The 22,354-nt window shown below is 50.0% G+C and overlaps 1 protein-coding gene across 1 annotated transcript; it reads left to right on the forward strand.

Annotated features, from left to right (window-relative positions):
* Positions 1-1,129: 1,129 nt before the first annotated feature.
* On the forward strand, positions 1,130-4,465 carry LOC125542667 (putative folate-biopterin transporter 8, chloroplastic). Its single transcript, XM_048705798.2, has 2 exons — positions 1,130-1,663; positions 3,031-4,465. Exons 1-2 carry the CDS (start codon positions 1,210-1,212, stop codon positions 4,089-4,091), a joined length of 1,515 nt encoding a protein of 504 aa, XP_048561755.2. The 5' UTR covers positions 1,130-1,209; the 3' UTR covers positions 4,092-4,465.
* Positions 4,466-22,354: the final 17,889 nt, after the last annotated feature.

Below are 22,354 nucleotides of genomic sequence, written 5' to 3' on the forward strand. Positions count from 1 at the left end.
TCGCCTTTTGCATGCGCAGGCCCACCTGCAGCCCCTCTCTCTCCCCTCTCTCCTCTCCTTTCTCTCTTCCTTTCACCGCCCCGCATCTCCCCTCGCCGGCCTTGCTCCTCTCCTCGCCGGCCCCCGCCCCGCATCTCCCCGCTCGCCGCCTTGCTCCTCTCCTCGCCGCTCCCTGCCTGCTCGCCGCTGTGCTGCGTCCGGCTCCACCCGACCAGAGACAGAGGAGCAGAGGGGAGAGGCGAAGCCGACGACGGGCCGACTGGCTCTTGCCGTCTCCGGCCGAGCCGAGCACACCGGCGGCCGCGGAGGGGCCCGCCGCACTTGTTCCCAGCCAGAGGGAGGCGCGGGAAGGCGCGGGGACGCGGCAACGGGCGACGCCAGAGGAGAAACAGAGGCGGGCGAGCGACGGTGGTCTTCGACGGTGCGGGCAACTCTGACGGGCTCTGGCTGATATAAGGACACCGACGGGACCGCGGCGACGAGGCGCACCCGTTCAGAGGCCAAGGGGGCAGTGAGGAGGGATGGAACGGAGGGGAGGCCGCGGCGACAGGAGGTTACAGAGGCGGCGACGGTGGTGATGGTTTTCGGTGGAACAGCCAGCTCCGGCGAGGGCAAGTGGGTGGGGCGAGCTGCGGGAGTGAGGGGGAGCTCGTGGACATGTTGGGAGGAGGGGCGAGGGGCTAGGCACGTCGGGGTGGACCGAACTCCGGCGATGGCCACGGTGGTCCAGGAAGAAACGACGACCTGAAGAGCACAACGGCTGAAATTTTTTTGCACCCAAAGACTAAATTAGCGTCGAGGCCTTTTCAGGAGACCGAAAAAACGCCTCATGAAGGGCACAACGGCTGAAGATGCTCTTAAAAACCTAGACCATGAAAGAGTAAAAATGATTCACACATGTGGATTCGGCGATCCTCTTCACCAGCAACGACCGACCTCGGTCGGCGGATGGAAGCCGCCGAAGGACGGCGACGGAAGGAGACGCCCAGTCGGCTGCCGCGAAAGCACCCACTCTTTCTTCCTCAGAAAGAAAGAGTCTGGTACGGTGCGAATAATTCATCTTTGTCCTTGTTGAGACACGTGGTGACCTGAGGTTACATACGAGTTCCATACAGTACAGCTACAAGGCTCCGACGAAATCGTCGCGACAGACACACACACCCTTCACTTTTCTCTCCTCCTCCGCAAAGGCCTCGACCTCCGCCGGAAATGCTCTGCCTCTCGCCGCGCGCGCCGTGCCTCCCCGGTCCACACGCAAAGGCCTCGCCTTCCGCCGGCGCCGGAGGAGGCGGCAATGCTCACCGCCTGACGCTGCGCGCGGCGCCGCGGCGGTGGCCGCTCGTGAGGCCCCGCAGCTGCTCGGCCGCCGCGCCCGTGCCGGTGCCGGCGCCGCGGACGACCGCGGAGCGGTGGGGGTCGCTGCGGGAGATGCGGCGGGTGTGGTGGGTGTGCGGGGCCGGGTACTGGGTGCAGGGGTTCCGGTGCTTCCCGTGGCTGGCGCTCAACTTCCACCTCACCCGCGGGCTCGGGCTCAGCCCCGTCGCGCTGCAGCTGGTGCAGAACGCCGGCAGCCTCCCGCTCGTCGCCAAGCCGCTCTTCGGCGTCCTCTCCGACGCCGTCTACATCGGCCGCGAGCACCGCCTCCCCTACATCTCCATCGGAGGTGCTTAACTTCATCCGCCCCCTTTTTCCCCTTCCCCTTCCGCTTTACCACGATTGCGACCCCTTCTTCTTCCTCATTTGTTGGACATCGTTGTGTCCGTTCATTTTTTCCGATTCTTTCAAAATTCAACCGAAACATACGTGATAGTTCAGGTCATCTCGGCTTAAAATTCTCATCTCAGAAGTACTGCGCCGAATGAATATACTACTCCCTTACAAAAGTTTCAGGTATCTGTCTGAAATTGGAAATTCCTATGAGTACAAGGGTTCAGCAGCTGCAGATATGTTGTCCAATTTGACAAGAGCTGTGAAAACTAGGGAGGAGCTCTGAGCTCAGTGATAGTGACAACGTTTAATTTCACGTATTCAAACCGCATATTCTTGTGAGTACCAATTTCACTGTGTGATAGGGATTGCCATTTGTCTCAAAAGATTGCTGTTTCTCTCTGTATTCTATTTCTGACCAACAGATTGGTCGAACTAATCCCTTGATAGCTGGGGGTCAGCTGTTGTAGACTTGTAGTTTAAGCAACTTCTACTAGAGCAGTCGGCACTTGTTCTAGAGAGAGAGAATTGTTTGGAAAGCAACATGGGTATATACTAGCGTAGTCGGCACTTGTTCATTCTAGAGGAAGAGTTGTCTGCATCATGGGTATCTACAGTAGTCGGCACCTGCCGGAGAGAAAGATACGTTTCGGAAACACACCGCACCTTCCTGCCCAGTGTGTGTGTACGCCACTCTTATTGCTGGTCACACATTTTGAGCTTCGCCAAGTTGGTAAATCCCGGAGATTACTTGCTCCTATTCTGGTGGCTCCGGATACTTGCATGTTTTACTCTGAATGATTGGTGGTCACACAATCTGAGCCTTGCCAAGAGAGTTCTCCAGAGGACGCCCCGTGCCCTCTGTGGTGCTTGCGAGAGGTTGCTAGAGGCTGTTTTGTGGTCCACTAATCTCTGAAAGCTGCCTCTGAGATTCCCCACCCCCCATGCTACGCCTTAGGAGGATGATTGGGACAGGCTTTGTGATGTTTGTCCTAGTTTAGGAGGATGATCCAAATGAAATGATGCCGATTTGTTTGTTTGTTTGTTACCTGCTGGTTTCATGTTTCCTGTTCGTGACTATGTAAGAACACTCTGGTCCTATAACTTCTACTGTCAAGATATAAAACCTGCCGCTGGTAAATTGCTGACAAACTGAACAACAATCATATTTCCGTGTCCGGTGGTTATCTTTCTATGCAAACAATCTGTATTCTGAAAATTAAATGTTAACTGCAGATGATTTTTTTAGGAAACGAAGTCTTAAAATCGAATGAATTGTTCAGTTGGTCTGTGCTAATGTTGGCTACTGTTGTGAACTTTCAGCACTACTACAGCTTACTGCTTGGGGAACACTTGCGATCATGCCAGTTACGGGCGACACATTTCCAACTCACATGATATGCATTCTGATTGGAAATCTTGGAGCATCCGTGACGGAAGTTGTAAGCGATGCTGTTGTCACGGAGTTCAGCAGAACACAGAGGACCGGCGTACTACAGTCTTATGCATTCATAGGTCTGGCAGCTGGAGCCCTCCTGGGAAACTTGTCGGGTGGATACGTTCTGTTGAGAACACAGGAACCAAAGATCATGTTCACAGCATTCTCTGTCCTCCTTGGCCTCCAACTGGCACTCTCCATAGGCACAAAAGAAACACTGCCAAGCTCCCATGGAAGCTCCAGAAGCCTTCTTGTCAAAAGCTCTTTGTCGGCGAATCTTCGTAAGCAGTTCTCAAACCTGATGACAGCGGTCCGCGAGGAAAGGATATTCTACCCGCTTGCATGGATCATGACCTCGTTCGCTGTCGTGCCCGTTCTCTCTGGAACCATGTTCTGCTTTCAAACACAGCATCTGAAGCTCGACTCATCGATCATCGGTCTTTCAAAGGTCATGGGGCAGGTCATGGTCGTCTCCCTAACCGTCCTCTACAACCGCCATCTCAAAAGGATCCCCTTGAGGCGACTCGTGGGCGGAGTTCAGATAATGTATTCTTTCGCGGTGCTGTCGGAGCTGATCCTGGTGAAGCAAGTGAACCTTATGCTGGGGATACCAAATGAGGTGTATGTGCTTTGTTTCTCGGCTCTCGCCGAAGCGATCGCGCAGTTCAAGGTCCTGCCGTTCTCGATCTTGCTGTCGAGCCTCTGCCCCCCTGGCTGCGAAGGTTCGCTCTTCGCCTTCTTCACCTCTGGATTGGTCTTTTCGGCGATTCTGAGTGGTGTGTTTGGGGTTGGACTGTCTGCCCTGATTGGGCTGTCCTCTGGGGGCTACTCGAGCTTGCCTCTGGGTATTCTGCTGCAAAGTTTGGCCGCGTTGTTGCCTTTGGCGTGGCTGTCTTTTGTGCCTGAAAACTGGACTGCCGACGGGAAGATTGTAAAGCAAAGATGACGAGCATATTGACATCCGAAGTAGATCTTGTTAGGTACTGAATGACGTTGTACAGGAATTTCTTCTAGCCCAAGCAAGTCAATGGGATTACATGTATAGGTATCCAAATGTGTTCTTTATTGACCTTCAGTGTACACAAAACACACACACACAGATTCCAAAATAGGAAAATGCATCCAACTGCAAGGTGTAGGTACACCTAGGTCAGTATATACTTTCATTGGGTAGTGCACATGCTACTCACGCCGTCCCAAAATAAGTGTCGTTGGTTTAGTTAAAAATTTAGTACAAAGTTGTACTAAATTAGCGACACTTATTTTGAGACGGTGAGAGTACTTTATAACTTTGAGTATGTTCATACACTATTTTATTTCTAGGATAGTGAGGTCCATGATTTTTTTTTTTACAACCAAGCCCATAGTTTTTAGTGGGTTTTTGAAAGATCTTCATATTTGAACAAGTTTGCCAAAAATGTGGTACACACTAGGTAACATCCTAGCTCAATAACAATGATAGACTACTCATATTAACAAGATGCACCTTCTTTTTTGTAAGTCGATCTTCAAAGAACTCCAAAGTTAAGTATGCTCGGCTTAAATTGTGTGATAATGGTGTCGGAGCAGTGTTGATTTGGTTATGTTTATATGTGAAACGTGTGAAGTGTGCTGCATTTTGGGTGATAAGGCCATCATATTTGAAAGCGGTGTGCAGAACAATAGCCAAACAACTGTGATTTACATCTACTTACTCCTGAAACACAAACGCATGCAACCAAACAGCGGTCCTTAATATGTCCTAGTGTAATGTAGGCTACCAAATGATGTGCACAACATGATTTTTAGCCTGCATCATCTCAACCAGACCCAGTCGAGTCACATATGCAAGGGGCGAAAAAACAATGCAGGTAACTAAACCGGCTGACGTTGAGTGGCAAATTAAGTCATTGACTGACTTAGCCTCTCATACACCATGCAATCTCCATCCGAGGACAACGGGACCCCTCAAAAGAAGTGAAAATTATAAAATTAAAAAGAAGTCTGTGGAACAAAAAGATATATGAAATGAAAAGCGAAACTTGTGTGTGATACCAACTGGTATTTGTGCAATAAAAGCCGAATTCTATTAAATTAGAGAAATAAAAGGTGAAATTTTTGTGTGGTAGCACTTCACATTTCATTGCTCATATTTCAGAAAATTCAATTTTATTACTCCCTCCGTTCCTAAATACAAGACGTTTTGACGGTTCCTAAATATATGAAATTTGAACCGCCAAAACGTGTTGTATTTTGAAACGGAGGGAGTACTTTATAACTTCACTCACGATTATTTTTTGGGAAAGAAACTTTCATTAATCAAGCCAAGTGATTGCAAATCAGAGAATGTAAGGCGGGATGCAGTTTGCTGTAGCGAGCGAACCACTAGAATGCAATGCAAGACAAGAATTCTCAAAAAAAAAAAAAGAATGCAATGCAAGAGGCACAACAGTCGTTGGATGAAGATTGCACGGTGGATAAAGAAAAGGCCATGACTTTTTTTCAAAACTATCATGTTCTTTGTAGCAATTTCGAAACTATAGCGTAGAATGAAAAAAACGCAAAACTGTGACCCTGTCGGCCAGGAGTGGGCCAAAAAGGCAGTTTTCGGCCAGGCCATGGCCGAAGTAGGCTTTTCGGCCGCGTTTGGGCCGAAGACCTGCGTACCTGGGCCGAAAAGTCGATGTTGGCGGGGGCCAGGCCGAAAATAGTAGCTTCGGCTACTGGGCGGCCGAAGTGGGCCGTTTTCGACCAACCGGCGACCGAAGCTGGCCTTTTCGGCTAGGCTTCGACCGAAGCCGTTTTCGGCCAGATAACGACCGAAAAGGTGCGGATAAGCACCGTTTGCCCCCTGCGCTGTTCGCCTCTGTTCTTCGTTTCCCTTTCTCTCTCTCAGTTCTTCTCTGTACCTCCCCCCTCCCCCCCCCCCCCCGCGCCGATCTCCTCCATTTGCCACACATTTGCAAATCCAACCCACAGAATCGGTAGATCATAGCAATCCCCACCAGCCTACGGTGTTATTTTTTGCTATGGGATAGTTTTTGATGTGTTTGGGGAGGAGCAGCCATGGTGGGGAGGAGGAGCCATGGTGGAGAGGAGGACGGGTAGTAGGTGGTGGTGACTAGTAGCAGCAGTTGCAGAGGAGGAGGTGGTGAGGAGGAGGAGCAGGTTGGGGGCTGACCGGAGTTGAACCTCCGGTCGTCGGGGGCGGCGTTGTCGTTCTCCGGTGGTGCAAGTACTTCGCGAGGTGGCCGGTGCCGCTGAGTCAAAGAGAGAAGCAAGAAGCGGACACACACTTCGAAGGTATAATCACGTCATCATAAATTTTATCTAAATTGTATAGTTTAGTTAGTGTATATAAGTCATATTGTGAATTTTAGTGTTAATATATTTTTGGAGGCATTTTAGCGCATAGTTCGTGTAGCGGATAATATTAGTGTTCGTTGTGAATTTCAGTGTTAATATATTTTTGGAGGCATTTTAGCGCATAGTTCGTGTAGCGGATAATATTAGTGTATATTGTGAATTTTAATGTTAATATATTTTTGGAGGCATTTTAGCGCATAGTTCGTGTAGCGGATAATATTAGTGTATATTGTGAATTTTAGTGTTAATATATTTTTGGAGGCATTTTAGCGCATAGTTCGTTGTGATTAATGAGAAGATGGCAATGTCTGACAGGTGAAAATGTCTGAATCAGTAAATCTGACTGTTTACTACGGCGCTGGTAATGTTCGATATAATGAGTTGGGGGTTGATCTTAGCGAGTTTAAAAATGGCGTCATGACACTAGCTGACCGGACAGACTGGACATTAGACAGTTGAAGTACTGGTTGACAACTAGTTTCGGCCTGGATCCTGAAGTATGTTCTGTCAGTATTCATGCATTGTGGACCAAATCCTGTAAAAATGTCAAGTGGGAGTTGATGCCGGTAGATAGGAGCCAGCATTGGTTGTCCCTGTTAAGACGCTGCCGAGACCGAAGAATCCACCCATATGCACTTGTGCAACCTGTGCCGAAGGAGGAGAATACCGTACAACTCCACAGGGGGTATGAACCCGGCCAAGGCAGTGAAGTGGCTAACGAGATTGTTTTATCCGGGTCACAGCCACAAGATGTGGATGCTAGCCAACCCGAGAAAGAGTCAGACTACGTGCCACACAATGTTTGTGGTCCTGATACTGGGCAGAGTAGCCAGTCGATAATATTAGCTGGTTCTGGTTTTGCTGATGGGGATGAGGAAGGGGATGAAATGCAGAGGGTGATGGAGGAAGAGGACGAGGATGGATTGGTGGAGGAACTGGATTCTGAAAATTCTAAGGATGAAGTTGAGATACCGATTCCTTCTGCATGGGAGCAGGACATATCCACCGGCCTTACGATGAACGATGGCCATGAGACTCCATGGCAGTATAATCTGAACCAAGAACAAATAGGGGCTATGTTTGATACAAAGAAAAAATTGAAGTATGCGGTGATAAAGTGGGCTATGTCTACGCAGAGGGTTTTCAAGACACACATATCAAGTCCAACAAACTATACCGTGAAATGTGTTGTAACAGGTTGTCCTGGGAAGGTGCACGGGCACGTGCCGAAGTATGACATCCACTGGGTTGTCACCATTGTCATCCCACATAATTGTGTGAGGACGAACCTGCTGGTCAAGCATCCGAACCTGACTTCAAGTCTCAGTGCGCAACTCATGTATACTGAGATAGTAGAGAAGAAAGATATGGAAGCAAAACACATCCAGACAGCAGTGAAGGTCGGATGGAATTATGTCATTCCTTATGGGAAGGCTTGGAGGGCTAAGCAGAAGGCTATGGAGGAAATGTTTGGGACGTTCTTCGACTCATATGATAATGTTGTCCGTCTCCTGGGCATACTGAAGGAGAGGAATCCCGGCACTTATATGAACGTACAACACATGAGGTTGCTGAGTATACCAGATTTCAAGGTGTTGAAACGAGTGTTCTTCTCTTTTGCTATGTGCATCGAAGCTTTCCGGCATTGTCCTCCTGTTATGTTTGTGGATGGTACATTCCTGACCGGTCAGTATAGAGGGCAAATCCTGACTGCTATTGGTGTGGACGGGAACAATCAAATCATCCCACTTGCCATGGCATTTGTGGAGTGAGGGTGAGAACTTTCTCAGCTGGGTATGGTTCTTCCGCCAAGTGAAAATTGCCATCGTGAAGGACCGACCAAACGTGTGTGTCATTCATGACAGACATGCTGGTATATTGAAGGTCGTGAAGACACTTCGTAATCCAGCAGATGACGAACCAACACCTTGGAGGGACTCGCAGAGCCGGTGGTGCATGCGCCATCTTGGGGCTAATTTTTTCTCACAGTTCAAGAACAAGCGGTTGATGAACTTGTTCAAAAAATTATGCAAGCAGAGCCAGCAGCGGAAATACGAATTTATTTGGTCAAAACTAGATGAGTTTACTAAGAAGCAGGTCCGTGCGAGGAAGAAAATGGAAGAAGATCAGGTTAAATTAGCAGCACTCATCGCGGAGCTAGAGGAGCCAGTAGGTCTTTGTGACTTGCCAGCAATTGACCCTCCTAATACTAAGAGAAAGAAGGGAAGGGCAATAAAGAATTTTTCTGAGTGGATAGAGAAAGAGCCTCCAATGAATTGGTCTTTGCTGCATGACACACATGGAGCTAGGTATGGCCACATGACAACCAATCTTGCAGAGGTGTATAACTTTGTGCTGAGAGGGAATAGAGCATTGCTACTCACAGCTATTGTGGAGGCTGTATTCCATGGCACTTTGAGATATTTCAAAGAAAGGCACGAGTTAGCAAAGAAGCATATTGAAGATAATCAGAACACACCTTATTGTAGCCATGCCATGGAATACATGGCAAAGAAGATAGAGAAAGCAAAGAAGCACACTGTCAGACTCATAGGGAATCAAGAAAGGAGGTATGAGGTTCAGCTTCCTACCGATGGTTTTGGTTCTGGAAATGAGGTGAAGACACACGAGGTAAAAATTGGAACGGAATTTTATCCAACGTGTGAGTGTACATGCAACAAACCGAAGTTGTTGCACCTACCTTGCTCTCATGTGTTGGCTGCCTGTGGCCAGATTGAGTTGGATGCTATATCCTTCGTGTCCCCATACTATTTAAAAGAGGCAGTGCTCAACACCTGGACAGGCGAGATGACAGGGTTTAGAGTCGTCGGCAATTTCAACAAGGTAAACGACGGTGAGAGAGTATACATCCCGCATCCAGACCTTCGGCGAACAAGTAGGGGCAGACGAAAGGCCCGTCGCATCCGGAACGATATGGACCAGTCTGAAGCTGGTGGAGCAACCAGACAATGTTTGTTATGCGCGGCTTATGGGCATAGGATGAAATATTGTCCCGACCTGAACAAAGATGGTGCTTCCGCATCGATGAGTGCTTCCACATCGACGGCTACGACAACAGGAGCAAGAGGCGGACGTGGTCGTGGCAGTCGAGGCCGAAGGGGCGGACGAAGAAGAAATAACTCACAAGCTATATAATGTGTCGTAGTGGGTTTTAATATGTAATATGTTAGGATCATGTTTTATAATATGTCAGGACTATGTTTTAATTTGTAATATGTCAGGACTATGTTTTAATTTGTAATATGTCAGGACTATGTTTTAATTTGTAATATGTCAGGACTATGTTTTAATATGTAATATGTCAGGACTATGTTTTAATTCGTAATATGTTAGGACTATGTTATAATTTGTAATATGTCGTACTATGTTTTATTTGCACCTGAGATTTGTTGTTTGAATTGCAGATATGTCTTCGTATCCATTGCTTAATGGTAACATCGATAGAAAGCACCGGGGCGCCCTTATGGAAGCGAGCAACAACTTAGACGTGTTGGTCACTCGTACCCCAAAGACTAACTGGCTGATACACGATTCATGGGTTGATAGGTATGTGTGCATATAATGGAGTCCATATAATGACTTACTATGTTTGACATACTTTTCATAACCGCTAACAATCTTTTTATTTTGTAGGTTAAGTTGGGCTGGACTTCTATCCTTGGCACGGCTGGTTGAGGGTACATTGGATGAGTGGATTGATGGTCCGGACTTAGATGAGGCAGGTGAACCATTGCAGTTACACAAGAGGCAAGTGAAACGTTTCTCTTACGACAAGTCACTCCTTACCTGCTTAGTAGATAGATGGAGACCAAAGACACATACGTTTCACTTTCCCTGGGAAGAGATGGCGCCTACTTTACAGGATGTGTCTTACTTGTTGGGATTACCTCTGGCCGGTGCTGCCATAGGTCCCTTAGAGGCAGAATCTGGGTGGCAAGCAGCGAAGCAGACCCGTTTTTTGGCTGCGGTCCCGACTGCTAGGGCCATAGACAACGATCCTCATGGACCTCTTTTTAGATGGTTGAGCCAGTTTCAGGTAACCATCACGGCCACTTAAACAAATGTTGTTTTTTAGTTGTCTGATGTTCATACAATTATTACGTTTCTATGTAGATTGTCTCGTTAGGACATCCCGACGTTCAGTTGTCGGAGGCACAGATTGACCGGTCCCTATAGGCATATATTCTTTGGCTGTTCGGCAAGACAATGTTTACGGAGAACCACGTGACCACTGTCGATGCACGACTCATCGGTATTGCACGAGAGATAGCTGACGCACGTTGCCCTGCGGATATTCTACAGAGGAGTTTTGGTTCTGTTGTGTTAGCGGCTACGTATAGAGGCCTGTGCAAAGCTTGCTTGTTGAAGTCTAGAAAATCTAGTCTTGTTGGATGTCCATTATTGTTGCAGCTCTGGTCATACGAGAGATTCCCTATTGGACGACCCTATGTCTACGTTGATAAACTTTTTGGTTTGGAGGACTTAGCTGGGACTTATGTGCCTGCTATCGGCGACTTACCTACTATGGGATCTGTTTGGATATGGCGAGAGGTACTTTTATATTAAGTAACAATTAATTCAATTATTTCTTGCCATTCAATAGTATTACTAATGCTTATTTGTTGTCATGCACAGAGACAGTTTGCGCATACTCAGGTTAGGGGATGCTACCCGTCCTTCATGGCGCAGTTTGATAGTTTGCACGAGGATCAAGTTATTTGGGAGCCATACTCGCCTCAGGCTATATCATCGAGGTACCCAGTTGGGATTTCTGGATTGTGCACTAGAGATCAGCACTTTTGGATGACCAAGGCCAAGTTGGTGTTCGACGTGACGGTTGAGGAGATGTCTCTTCATAGGGTGATGAGACAGTTCGGTCTATATCAACAGCCTGAGATTCCAGATATTCCACACTTGCCAGACCACATGCACAAGTAAGTACTAATACTATTTTAGTTGGCAGCTCTGCATTCATAATATACCTAATCATGTACCGCGCATGTCAATCTCAGGGACAGTCGCCTAGGAGGAAACAAGTCCATGGCTTATTGGCTTCAGAGCATGACCCCTTACGTTGACGAATGGACTACCGCTGCGACAAATATCTGGGGTGAGGTTCGGCCCTTTAACTGGGAAATGTTCGGGTTGTATCTGCAGCGTTACCGGCATACAACGAGGATCTACTTGGTTCCATCAGCTGCTCCTGATCAGATCGAAGCCCCTCTCACCAGCGATATGTACCCAACTGCCTCTGTTGTGGGAACCAGACACCACGCGACAAATGCCTTGGTTCTCATATGTTAAGTCTTTTGTTAATCTGGACATATTCGCTTGGTTGTCTATTCGTGTTGTCTATCATACAATGAGGATATAATTGGTTAACTCTTTGTGTACAGGGTGACTCGACACTACAGGCGCGAGAGGAGGTTTCCGCTTTAATGCGGCGCTTTCAGATGGGAGAAACTATCCCACCGCGAGAGGGCGTCTCATGGTTGAGGCGTCTTGATGACAAGCTACGCGGGATTTACGCAGCTGTTACGTGTAGACGGACTTCGAATGTTGCACTTCCTCCTCCAGCACATCGTCCGCCACGTCCCTCTGTACAGCATTCAGAACCACGAACCTCTGTGCACCGTTCAGAATCACGACCCTCTGTGCACCGTGCAGAACCTCATCCTTCACAGCCAGGGAGATCTTCCTGGCATGAGCCACCTCCTTCACAGCCAGGGAGCTCTTCCTGGCATGAGCCACCTCCTTCACAGCCAGGGAGCTCTTCCTGGCATGAGCCACCTCCTTCACAGTAGGGAGCGCTTACTGGCATCAGCAGATGAATCTAGGTAACACTACTCACTACATTCTTTTGAACAGTGTAGTAATCGTTCTTGCATTCTCAGCAGTCACTGATGCTTATTGGTGGTGCTTCGTTCATGCATTTGTATCAATTTTACTTTACCGCAGGCGGCAACCAGTCGCAACTGTTCATGCATTCAGAGCAGTCACCGATCCTTAGTGGTGGTGCTTCGTACTTTGAGGGCGACCGCGAGGATGATGACCAAACTACAAACATTTATGGCTTCTCGCAGACAGTGTTTCACACTCCACCACCACCACCGACGCAGGAGACACTGATGAAGCTATGTACCTAGGGTAGGGGCACGGACCTGTCCAAAAGAGCCCTACCCAAGGACATCCCTAGAAGAAGTCACCTTTCAATCGACTTGAAGGTATCCCACTCGACGGGTTCAAGACACTCGACCGAGAAGTTATCACTCGACCATGAAGCCAACCACTCGACTGCCAGGAGGCTTAAAGTCACTCCGTAGGCAAACGATCGGCTATTAAGTAGTCTTTATGGTCGTTATGGCACTTTATCAGGGGCGTTACCAGTAACGCCCAACCTTAAATGTACCTTAAACCCTGCAGTACTGAGGGCAGGAGAGGACCGGCGAACTCTATATAAGCCACCCCCCTCCTCAGTATGAAGGGTTCGCACCCCTGTTATTCATACACACATAATCCAATCGACCGCCTCCGGGCACCGAGACGTAGGGCTGTTACTTCCTCCGAGAAGGGCCTGAACTCGTAATCCTCGTGTGTTTACAACTTCCCAATAGCTGAGATCTAGCCTCTCCATACACACCCCCCTACATCACTGTCAGAGTTAGAACCACGACAGTTGGCGCCCACCGTGGGGCAGGAATCTTAGCGCCTGATTGGAGAAGTTGCGATTTTTCCGATCCCTTTGATCATGGTTTCGTGCGGAGTTTTGGTGGAGGGCCGCGAGATCCGCCTCGGCGCGCTCACGTTCATCGCCGACGACTCCGCCTGGCTTCAGGAGGCACCACTCGACATCGACGCGCTCCCCGTCCGTGGTGCGACGCACTTCCGCGCATGCGTTCGTGGCGTCCTCCTGCGGCAGCCGTCGACCCAGTATCGGTCGGCCCCGTGTCGTCTCCCTGCTCTGTCTCCCACCGGCGCAAGCGCTCCGGTCGGTCGAGACTTCAGAGGTGGGTGAGGCATGCCGTGGCTTGCCAGTCGGCCGCCCCACAAGTCGCGGCAATCGAGCCCGACGAATCCCTCTGCGGCCTGTTCGACCTGTCGACTGGCTCCGCGGAGACCGCATTCGAGTGCGACAGCAGCGACCCAGCGGCTGAGGTTCTGGCGGTCGATGGAACGCACAGTCCTCCCGGTTTCCCTCGCGCTGATGGAGGCGTGGGTGGGGGCGACCCGTCGCATCCCCACGATGAGTATCTCCCCGAACCTCTCACGTCATTACAGCGAGAGGAGCTTCGCCGCCGGAACATGGACGCACTCCACACTCCTATCGTCGGAGAGACCCCCGAGGCCCGGGCCTTGGAGGACGCGCACTTGGCTAACTTGGCCGAGCGCACTCGACTGGAGAATCTCCAGCGAGCACTCGACGAGCAAGCGCGACAGCGGGCTCCCGAGTCTAGTCGACGTCAGCTCTTCCCGCCGATGCAGGTATACCGAACCCCAGTTCAGAATTTGGCCGCCGCGGCCCGTATAGCAGAATCGATTCAGCCCTCCCAGTCGGAGGCTGGCAGGGGCTTGTTGCAGATCAGAGTGTTGCTCCGGGCGGCGGGAAACCAGAATTCCGCTGTTTCTCAGTCGCGGAATAGGATCCACAGTCGATCCGTTGCAACAGATACAGTCCAGTCGGCTCACAGCCCGAGATCGCCCCCGAGGCGTGAGGGACGTGGTGACCGGCATGATCAGTACAGAAGGAATGAGCAGTATGATCACCGATCCGATCGTGATGATCGACATCGAGTGCCAACCCCTCCCCCGAGGAGTGGGTCATATGCGCCTCGACATCGAGATGATAGGCGCCCTCATAGTGTTGGGCAGAGGATTCCAGTCGACCCCAGGGACCCAGGCTTTGACGCGAGATCTATCCTCGTTCAAGGTTTGGTTGACAGGAACAGAGCTCATCGGGAAGGCCACAACAGAGATGCGCCTGCCCGCAGCAGAGTACATGTTTCGGGGCCAGAGTGTTTCAGTCGAGCCATCAGAGCCGCAGTGATTCCTCCCAACTTCAGGTTGGCGACTGGAGTCAGCAAGTTCACCGGTGAGTCTAAGCCTGACACTTGGCTCGAAGATTACCGAGTGGCTGTACAGATTGGCGGTGGCAATGATGAGGTGGCCATGAAGCATTTGCCTCTCATGTTAGAGGGCTCAGCCAGAGCGTGGCTAAATCAGTTGGCACCCAGCAGCATCTACACTTGGGAGGACCTCTCCCGAGTGTTTGTCACAACCTTTGAGGGAACATGCAAGCGACCCGCAGGCCTTACAGAATTGCGTTCTTGTGTACAGAAATCGAATGAAACTCTGAGGGATTACATCCAGAGGTGGATCACGTTGCATCACACAGTTGAGAATGTGCCTGACCATCAAGCAGTTTGTGCCTTTAAAGAAGGCGTTAAATACAGAGAATTGAATCTGAAGTTCGGTCGAACTGGAGAGATGTCTCTGAACCGGATGATGGAGATTGCCACCAAATACGCTAATGGTGAAGACGAAGATCGACTCCGGAGTGGCAAGCACAAGGCAGCCGCCCAAGAAATCGGAGGAAATTTCAGTCGGAAACAGAAGCGGAAGGCCGAGCCAGCTGCCCCTGGGGAGGCCCTGGCCGTAACCCAGGGAAATTTCAAGGGAAAACCCAAAGGCCCCTGGAAGCCCAAGAAAGTCAAGGATCAAGATGGAAATGATGTTTTGGATCTGCCGTGTCACATCCACACCAAGAAAGATGAAGAGGGTAATTTTATTTACCCAAAGCATACCACTCGACAGTGCCGGCTCCTGATCCAGCAGTTTCAGGGCAAATAGTCCAAAGATAAGGAAAAAGAGTCGGACAGAGTTGAGGACAAGGAAGATAGTGACGATGGATACCCCCAAATCAATTCCACCCTGATGATTTTTGCTGATGTCGAAAGCAAAAGTCGACTGAAAGTCATTAACCGTGAGGTGAATATGGTTGCTCCGGCAACACCCAGTTATCTGAAGTGGTCTCAGACTGCCATCACATTCGACCAGTCTGATCACCCTACGCACATTGCCACCCCTGGGAGGCAAGCTTTGGTGGTCGACCCAATTGTCGAAGGCACTCGACTGACCAAAGTCCTGATGGATGGTGGCAGTGGCCTGAACATATTGTATGCTGGAACATTGAAAGGAATGGGCATTCCGATGTTCAGGCTCAGTACCAGTAACATGAGCTTCCACGGAGTCATTCCTGAGAAGAAAGCCGAATCACTCGGCCAGATCGCTGTTGATGTGGTTTTCGGTGATTCAAAGAATTACCGCAAGGAAAAGTTGACATTCGAGGTTGTGGACTTCCAAAGTGCTTATCATGCCATTTTGGGCAGGCCAGCTTACGCACGCTTCATGGCTCGACCATGTTATGTGTATCTCAAATTGAAGATGCCTGGTCCCAAAGGTGTGATCACTGTTACAGGCAATTGGAAGAAGGCAGAAGAGTGTTTTCAGAAAGGCTCAAAGATTGCTGACGCTCATATGGCAGTTGTTGAGCTGCAAGAGTACCAGAAGACTGCTGATCCGAGTGAATTGCTACGAGCCAAGAAGCCTGCTTCAGAATCTGCTTTTCAGTCGTCCGGTGAAACAAAGCCAGCCCACATTTACCCGACCGACCCCGATGCTGCCCCGACTCACATCTCAACGACGCTCGACTCCAAATAGGAAGAAGCGCTCATCCAGTTCCTCCGTGAAAACTGGGACATCTTCGCATGGAAGCCTTCTGACATGCCTGGAGTTCCCAGGGGGCTGGCTGAGCACCGTCTACGAGTCGACCCGAAGTTCAAGCCTGTGAAAGAACATCTTCGACGGTCCGCCGTCCAGAAGAGGAAAGCTATTGGCGAGGAGGTGGCTCGGCTCTTAGCAGCGGAGTTCATCCGAGAGATTTACCACTCCGAGTGGCTCGCCAATATTGTCATGGTCCCCAAGAAGGACAAGTCACTTCGCATGTGCATTGACTTTAAACATATCAATCGGGCCTGCCCGAAAGATCATTTCCCTCTCCCCCGCATCGACCAGGTAGTCGACTCGACCGCGGGGTGTGAGCGTTTGTCTTTTCTAGATGCTTATTCAGGGTACCATCAGATCCGTCTGTATGGACCCAACGAGATCAAAACGGCTTTCATCACCCCATTCGGGTGCTTCTGTTACATCACCATGCCCTTCGGCCTCAAGAATGCTGGAGCCACGTTCATGAGGATGATTCAGAAATGTTTGCTCACTCAGATCAGTCGGAACGTAGAAGCATACATGGATGATATTGTGGTTAAGTCACGGAAAGGTTCCGACCTACTGACTGACCTTGCCGAAACCTTTGCTAACCTCAGGAGATATGATATCAAGCTCAATCCATCAAAGTGCACATTCGGAGTTCCAGGTGGAAAGTTACTTGGTTTCCTCGTTTCCGAACGAGGAATCGACGCCAATCCCGAGAAAGTTGGCACCATACTCCGGATGAAGCGCCCTATGCGTGTACACGATGTCCAGAAGCTTACAGGTTGCTTGGCCGCTCTAAGTCGATTCATTTCTCGTCTCGGTGAAAAGGCGTTGCCTCTTTACCGACTGATGAAGAAGTCTGACAAGTTCGAGTGGACTCCAGAAGCTGATGCAGCGTTCGCAGAGCTCAAAGCTCTGCTCTCCACCCAGCCGGTGCTTGCTGCCCCAATCAGTAAAGAGCCTCTGCTGCTTTACATTGCGGCCACGGGACAAGTTGTCAGTACAGTACTTACGGTCGAGCGGGAAGAAGAAGGAAAGGCCTTCAGAGTTCAGCGCCCAGTATATTACGTGTCTGAAGTTTTGACTCCTTCGAAGCAAAGATATCCCCATTACCAGAAGCTTGTATATGGGATTTACATGACCACGAAGAAGGTTGCACACTACTTCTCTGACCATTCCATTACAGTCGTCAGCGACGCTCCGTTGTCAGAGATTTTGCACAACAGAGATGCAACTGGTCAAGTGGCGAAGTGGGCGATTGAACTCCTTCCCCTAGATATCAAGTTTGAAGCAAAGAAGGCTATCAAGTCTCAAGCAATTGCAGATTTCGTCGCCGAGTGGATTGAACAGCAACTTCCGACTCAAGTTCACTCGGAGCACTAGACCATGTTCTTTGATGGATCTAAGATGATGAATGGTTCCAGTGCTGGGGTAGTATTGGTCTCCCCCCGAGGAGATAAGCTCAGATACGTTCTCCAGATTCACTTCGATTCCTCCAATAATGAAGCAGAATATGAAGCACTCTTGTATGGGTTGCGCATGGCCATTTCACTCGGCGTCCGGCACCTCATGGTCTATGGCGACTCAGATTTGGTGGTCAACCAGGTGATGAAGGAGTGGGACGTTAGAAGCCCAGCCATGACTGGCTACTGCAACGCAGTAAGAAAGTTAGAAAAGAAATTCGAGGGGTTAGAGCTTCATCACATCCCCCGACTGAAAAATCAAGCAGCTGATGATCTGGCAAAGATAGGCTCCAAGAGAGAAGTCATTCCCAACAATGTGTTTTTGGAGCACATCCGCTCGCCGTCGGTCCAGGAGGATCCTTTTACAGAAGAAGCCCCGCAACCGAAAAGTGCCACAGATCCGACTGAAGTCGAAATTCCTGCTGTGGTCGACCTAGTCATGGAGGTCTTGGCTATCACTCCCGACTGGACGATACCATACATCACGTATATCTTGAGGAAAGAACTTCCAGAGGACGAAGAAGAGGCTCGACAGATCGTCTGTCGATCTAAAGCTTTCACAGTCATAAAAGGACAATTGTATAGAGAAAGCGCAACTGGAATCGGTCAGAAGTGCATAACGCCAGAAAAAGGTCAGATGATCCTTGATGATATCCACTCGGGGACCTGTGGTCACCATGCGTCCTCTCGGACCATTATGGCCAAAGCATACCGAGCAGTTTTTTTCTGGCCCAGGGCAAACGAAATGGCGAAAGAGATAGTCGACAAGTGTGAAGGCTGCCAGTTCTACTCCAACATGTCGCACAAGCCAGCATCAGCTCTGAGGACCATTCCACTCGTCTGGCCCTTCGCTGTTTGGGGACTGGACATGGTTGGTCCACTGAGAACAGGCAGGAGCGGATTCACACATGTGCTTGTGGCAGTCGACAAGTTTACCAAATGGATTGAAGCCAAGCCTATCAAAAATCTTGATGCTAGCACTGCTATCAGTTTCGTCAGAGAGTTGATATTCAGATACGGGGTCCCGCATAGCATCATCACTGACAATGGGTCAAACTTCGATTCAGACAAGTTCAGAGCTTTTTGCGCCTCTCAAGGCACACGAGTCGACTACGCGTCGGTCACGCATCCCCAGTCGAATGGACAAGCTGAAAGAGCAAATGGTCTAATTCTCAAAGGACTGAAGCCTCGACTGATGCGTGATCTCAAGCACGCAGCAGGCGCTTGAGTCGACGAGCTTCCGTCAGTTTTGTGGGGACTGAGGACCACCCCGAACCGGTCGACTAGAAGAACGCCATTCTTTCTGGTTTACGGAGCCGAAGCCGTCCTGCCGAGCGATCTACTTCACAACGCCCCCAGAGTCGAGCTTTATAACGAAGACGAAGCAGAGCAAGCCCGGCAAGACGCAGTCGACCTCCTAGAGGAGGAGAGGGAAATGGCTATGATCAGATCGACCATCTATCAGCAAGACTTGCGTCGATTCCATGCCAGAAATGTGAAGAGCCGAGCCTTCCAAGAAGGAGATTTGGTCCTCCGAGTGGATCAGCAGAAACCACACAAACTTGCTCCTACTTGGGAAGGACCCTTCATCGTCACCAGAGTCCTCCACAATGGAGCGTATCACCTCTACAATGTTGATCGCCAGATCGACGAGCCACGAGCTTGGAATGCGGAACTGCTCCGCCCCTTTTACACTTGAGTTCTCCCTTGGACGAGATGTAATAAGAAAAATTTCTGCAGTTTATTTTTACCAAAGACAAGAGTGTTCCAATAATTGCTGTCACTTTTGTTTGCATACGAAATCCCCCAGTGGGTGACTTAGCTGCGAATCCGTTCCGCCTAAGTTTGAAAAATCCTACCGAGTGGAGAGCCAGACTCCCACTCGGGGGCTTAGCTGCAGCCCAGTGCTTGCCTAAGTGTTCAAAAATCCTACCGAGTGGAGAGCCAGACTCCCACTCGGGGGCTTAGCTGCAGCCCAGTGCTTGCCTAAGTGTTTAAAAATCCTACCGAGTGGCGAGCCAGACTCCCACTCGGGGGCTTAGCTGCAGTCCAGTACTCGCCTAAGTTCTCCCACTTAGAGACTTAGCTGCAGTCAGGCACTCGCCTAAGTTTGAAAAAATCCTACCGAGTGGAGAGCAAACCTCCCACTCGGGGGCTTAGCTGCAGTCCAGTACTCGACTAAGTTCTCCCACTTAGAGACTTAGCTGCAGCCCAGTGCTCGCCTAAGTTTGAAAAAATCCTACCGAGTGGAGAGCAATCCTCCCACTCGGGGGCTTAGCTGCAGTCCAGTACTCGCCTAAGCTCTCCCACCTAGAGACTTAGCTGCAGTCAGGCACTCGCCTAAGTTTGAAAAAATCCTACCGAGTGGAGAGCAATCCTCCCACTCGGGGGCTTAGCTGCAGTCCAGTACTCGCCTAAGCTCTCCCACCTAGAGACTTAGCTGCAGTCAGGCACTCGCCTAAGTTTGAAAAAATCCTACCGAGTGGAGAGCAATCCTCCCACTCGGGAGCTTAGCTGCAGCCCAGTGCTCGCCTAAGTGTTTAAAAATCCTACCGAGTGGCGAGCAAACCTCCCACTCGGGGGCTTAGCTGCAGCCCAGTGCTCGCCTAAGTGTTCAAAAATCCTACCGAGTGAGAGCAAACCTCCCACTCGGGGGCTTAGCTGCAGCCCAGCGCTCGCCTAAGTACAGGACACAACCCAATCCGCAAGGAGTTACGCCACAAATACAAAGTTATTCCGAGTGAAGATCGAGTTCCACTCGACGAATCAAATCCTGAAGATATTCAACGAGAAGTCAAGTTCAGATAAAGCCTAAAGGTCCCAGACCTCAGATCAAAGTACTCGAGCCCTCGGCTCGGCGGAGTTTAACGGTTACAAATCCACTCGGCATTCCAAGGCAAATTTAAAAAGTGAAGCATAAACGTTTTTCATTCCTCAGGAGGAGGACTGGAAGGGGCGACGAACTCGTCCAAGTCGATCCCGTCTGCAATACGAGTGGCAGCGGCGATGAAAGTCTCCATGAAGTCTTGAAAGTTGTGCTTCCTGGTATTGGCAACTTGGATGGAGGCCAGCTTTTCCTCTCGCACCTCCTTGCAATGGACGCGGACCAGAGACAGAGCGACATCAGCACCACATCTAGCGGAAGATTTCTTTCATTCCGCCACTCGACCCGGGACTTCATTCAGTCGAGCCATCAGAGACTCGAGGTCGTTCTGAAGCGTCGTCCCAGGCCAGAGCGATGTGTCGATCCGCGACATCGCAACTTTCAGCCGAGCCAGATAGTCAACCACGCTGGCAATACGAGACTCCAGACGGAGCACGTTCACTGCAGCCTCGTCCTTCACAAGAGAGTTAGCAGGGTCCAAGCCTGGCTCCACTCGACTGGTCTCCTCTTCAAAGTTCTGACAGAATTCTGCAAACACGATTCAAGAGTAAGACAGTGGCCCTACACAGGCTTGGTAACTGCAAGACAGTCAGGTCGGAGTAATTACCTTCGAGTATGACAAACAGCTTCTTGGCGAGTCCACCGAGATAAGCCTCCAGATCGTTCCTCTTCCCCACCAGCTCACTCGCCTTGTCGTGAAGAGCCACGTTGTCGTTCTTCAGTCGGCTGACCTCTCGATTGGCTACCTCGAGAGCAGCTTTCAGCCTGGAGTTCTCCTGCTCAAGAGCTCCAACCGAAGCCAGTTTCTCTTCAGCAAGCCTCGCTTTGTTCAAGACCTCCTTCTGTGCCTCTGCAAGATCTTGATCCTTCTTCTTCAGAGCTTCCTCCAGTTTATCTGCGGTGCGTCGAGTGAAATCAACATCAAGAATGGACAAGAAAGAAAAGCCACTCGTCAAGAATGGAGAACCTCACCAGCCATACCTTTTGCTTCTTCTTGCGCCTTCTTCAAATTCTCCTGAGCAAGCTTCAAGTTAAGGTTGAGCTGGATCTGCTGATTCTCCAACTCAGTATAGCGAGCTACAAGTTCGCAGGATTTCTGTAAAAAGAAAAATCAGTCGACAGACATCCAAAATAAGTTGCTTCCGAGTAACTAAGAGACAATGATGACGTTTCTAAGACTACAGCCGAATCAAGAACATTCGGCAGTAGTCTCGGGGACTACACCCAGTGGGTGCACTCAGCGTGCCCCCACTGTAAAAAAAATTCGACTGCCCGCAGTCAACCAGATACAGTCCCATTCGACATGGCCTGACCAGACCGAGTGAAGAAATACAACTACAGCAACACAATATAAAGACTACAGTCGACTGCCAGCAGTCCACCGTAGTCTCGGGGACTACACCCAGTGGGTGCACTCAGCGTGCCCCCACTGTAAAACACACCCAGTGGGTGTACAGATACAAAGATCTTCGGAAAATAGGTTCTTCAAACAGCATATCGTGAACAGACCAAGTGTTGAATCGACTGACCTGGACGTTACTCTGAAGAGCCGAACTTGCGTCGTAAGCTGCTTGGCTGGCCTCCCGAGCCACCTTCACTTGCTCCATCATGATCCCCGCCTGGCGTATAGCCTCTTTTGCAGCAGCCGCTTGGTCCTCAGGGACGGGGTATGCGGCAAAAAGCGAAGACGGATCCGCAGTCGACGTCGAGGGCCGCACACTCGTCAGA

This window comes from Triticum urartu, chromosome 3A (genome assembly GCF_056163025.1).
Source record: "Triticum urartu cultivar PI428250 chromosome 3A, HENAU_Tu73, whole genome shotgun sequence".
Classification (NCBI taxonomy): Eukaryota; Viridiplantae; Streptophyta; class Magnoliopsida; order Poales; family Poaceae; genus Triticum; species Triticum urartu.

Bases quoted from the DNA above. Each gene is read 5' to 3' on its own strand.
- LOC125542667 (XM_048705798.2), top strand. From the start codon at position 1,210: ATGCTCTGCCTCTCGCCGCGCGCGCCGTGCCTCCCCGGTCCACACGCA. The intron at 1,664-3,030 runs GTGCTTAACTTC...GTGAACTTTCAG, and splicing joins CCCCTACATCTCCATCGGAG to CACTACTACAGCTTACTGCT.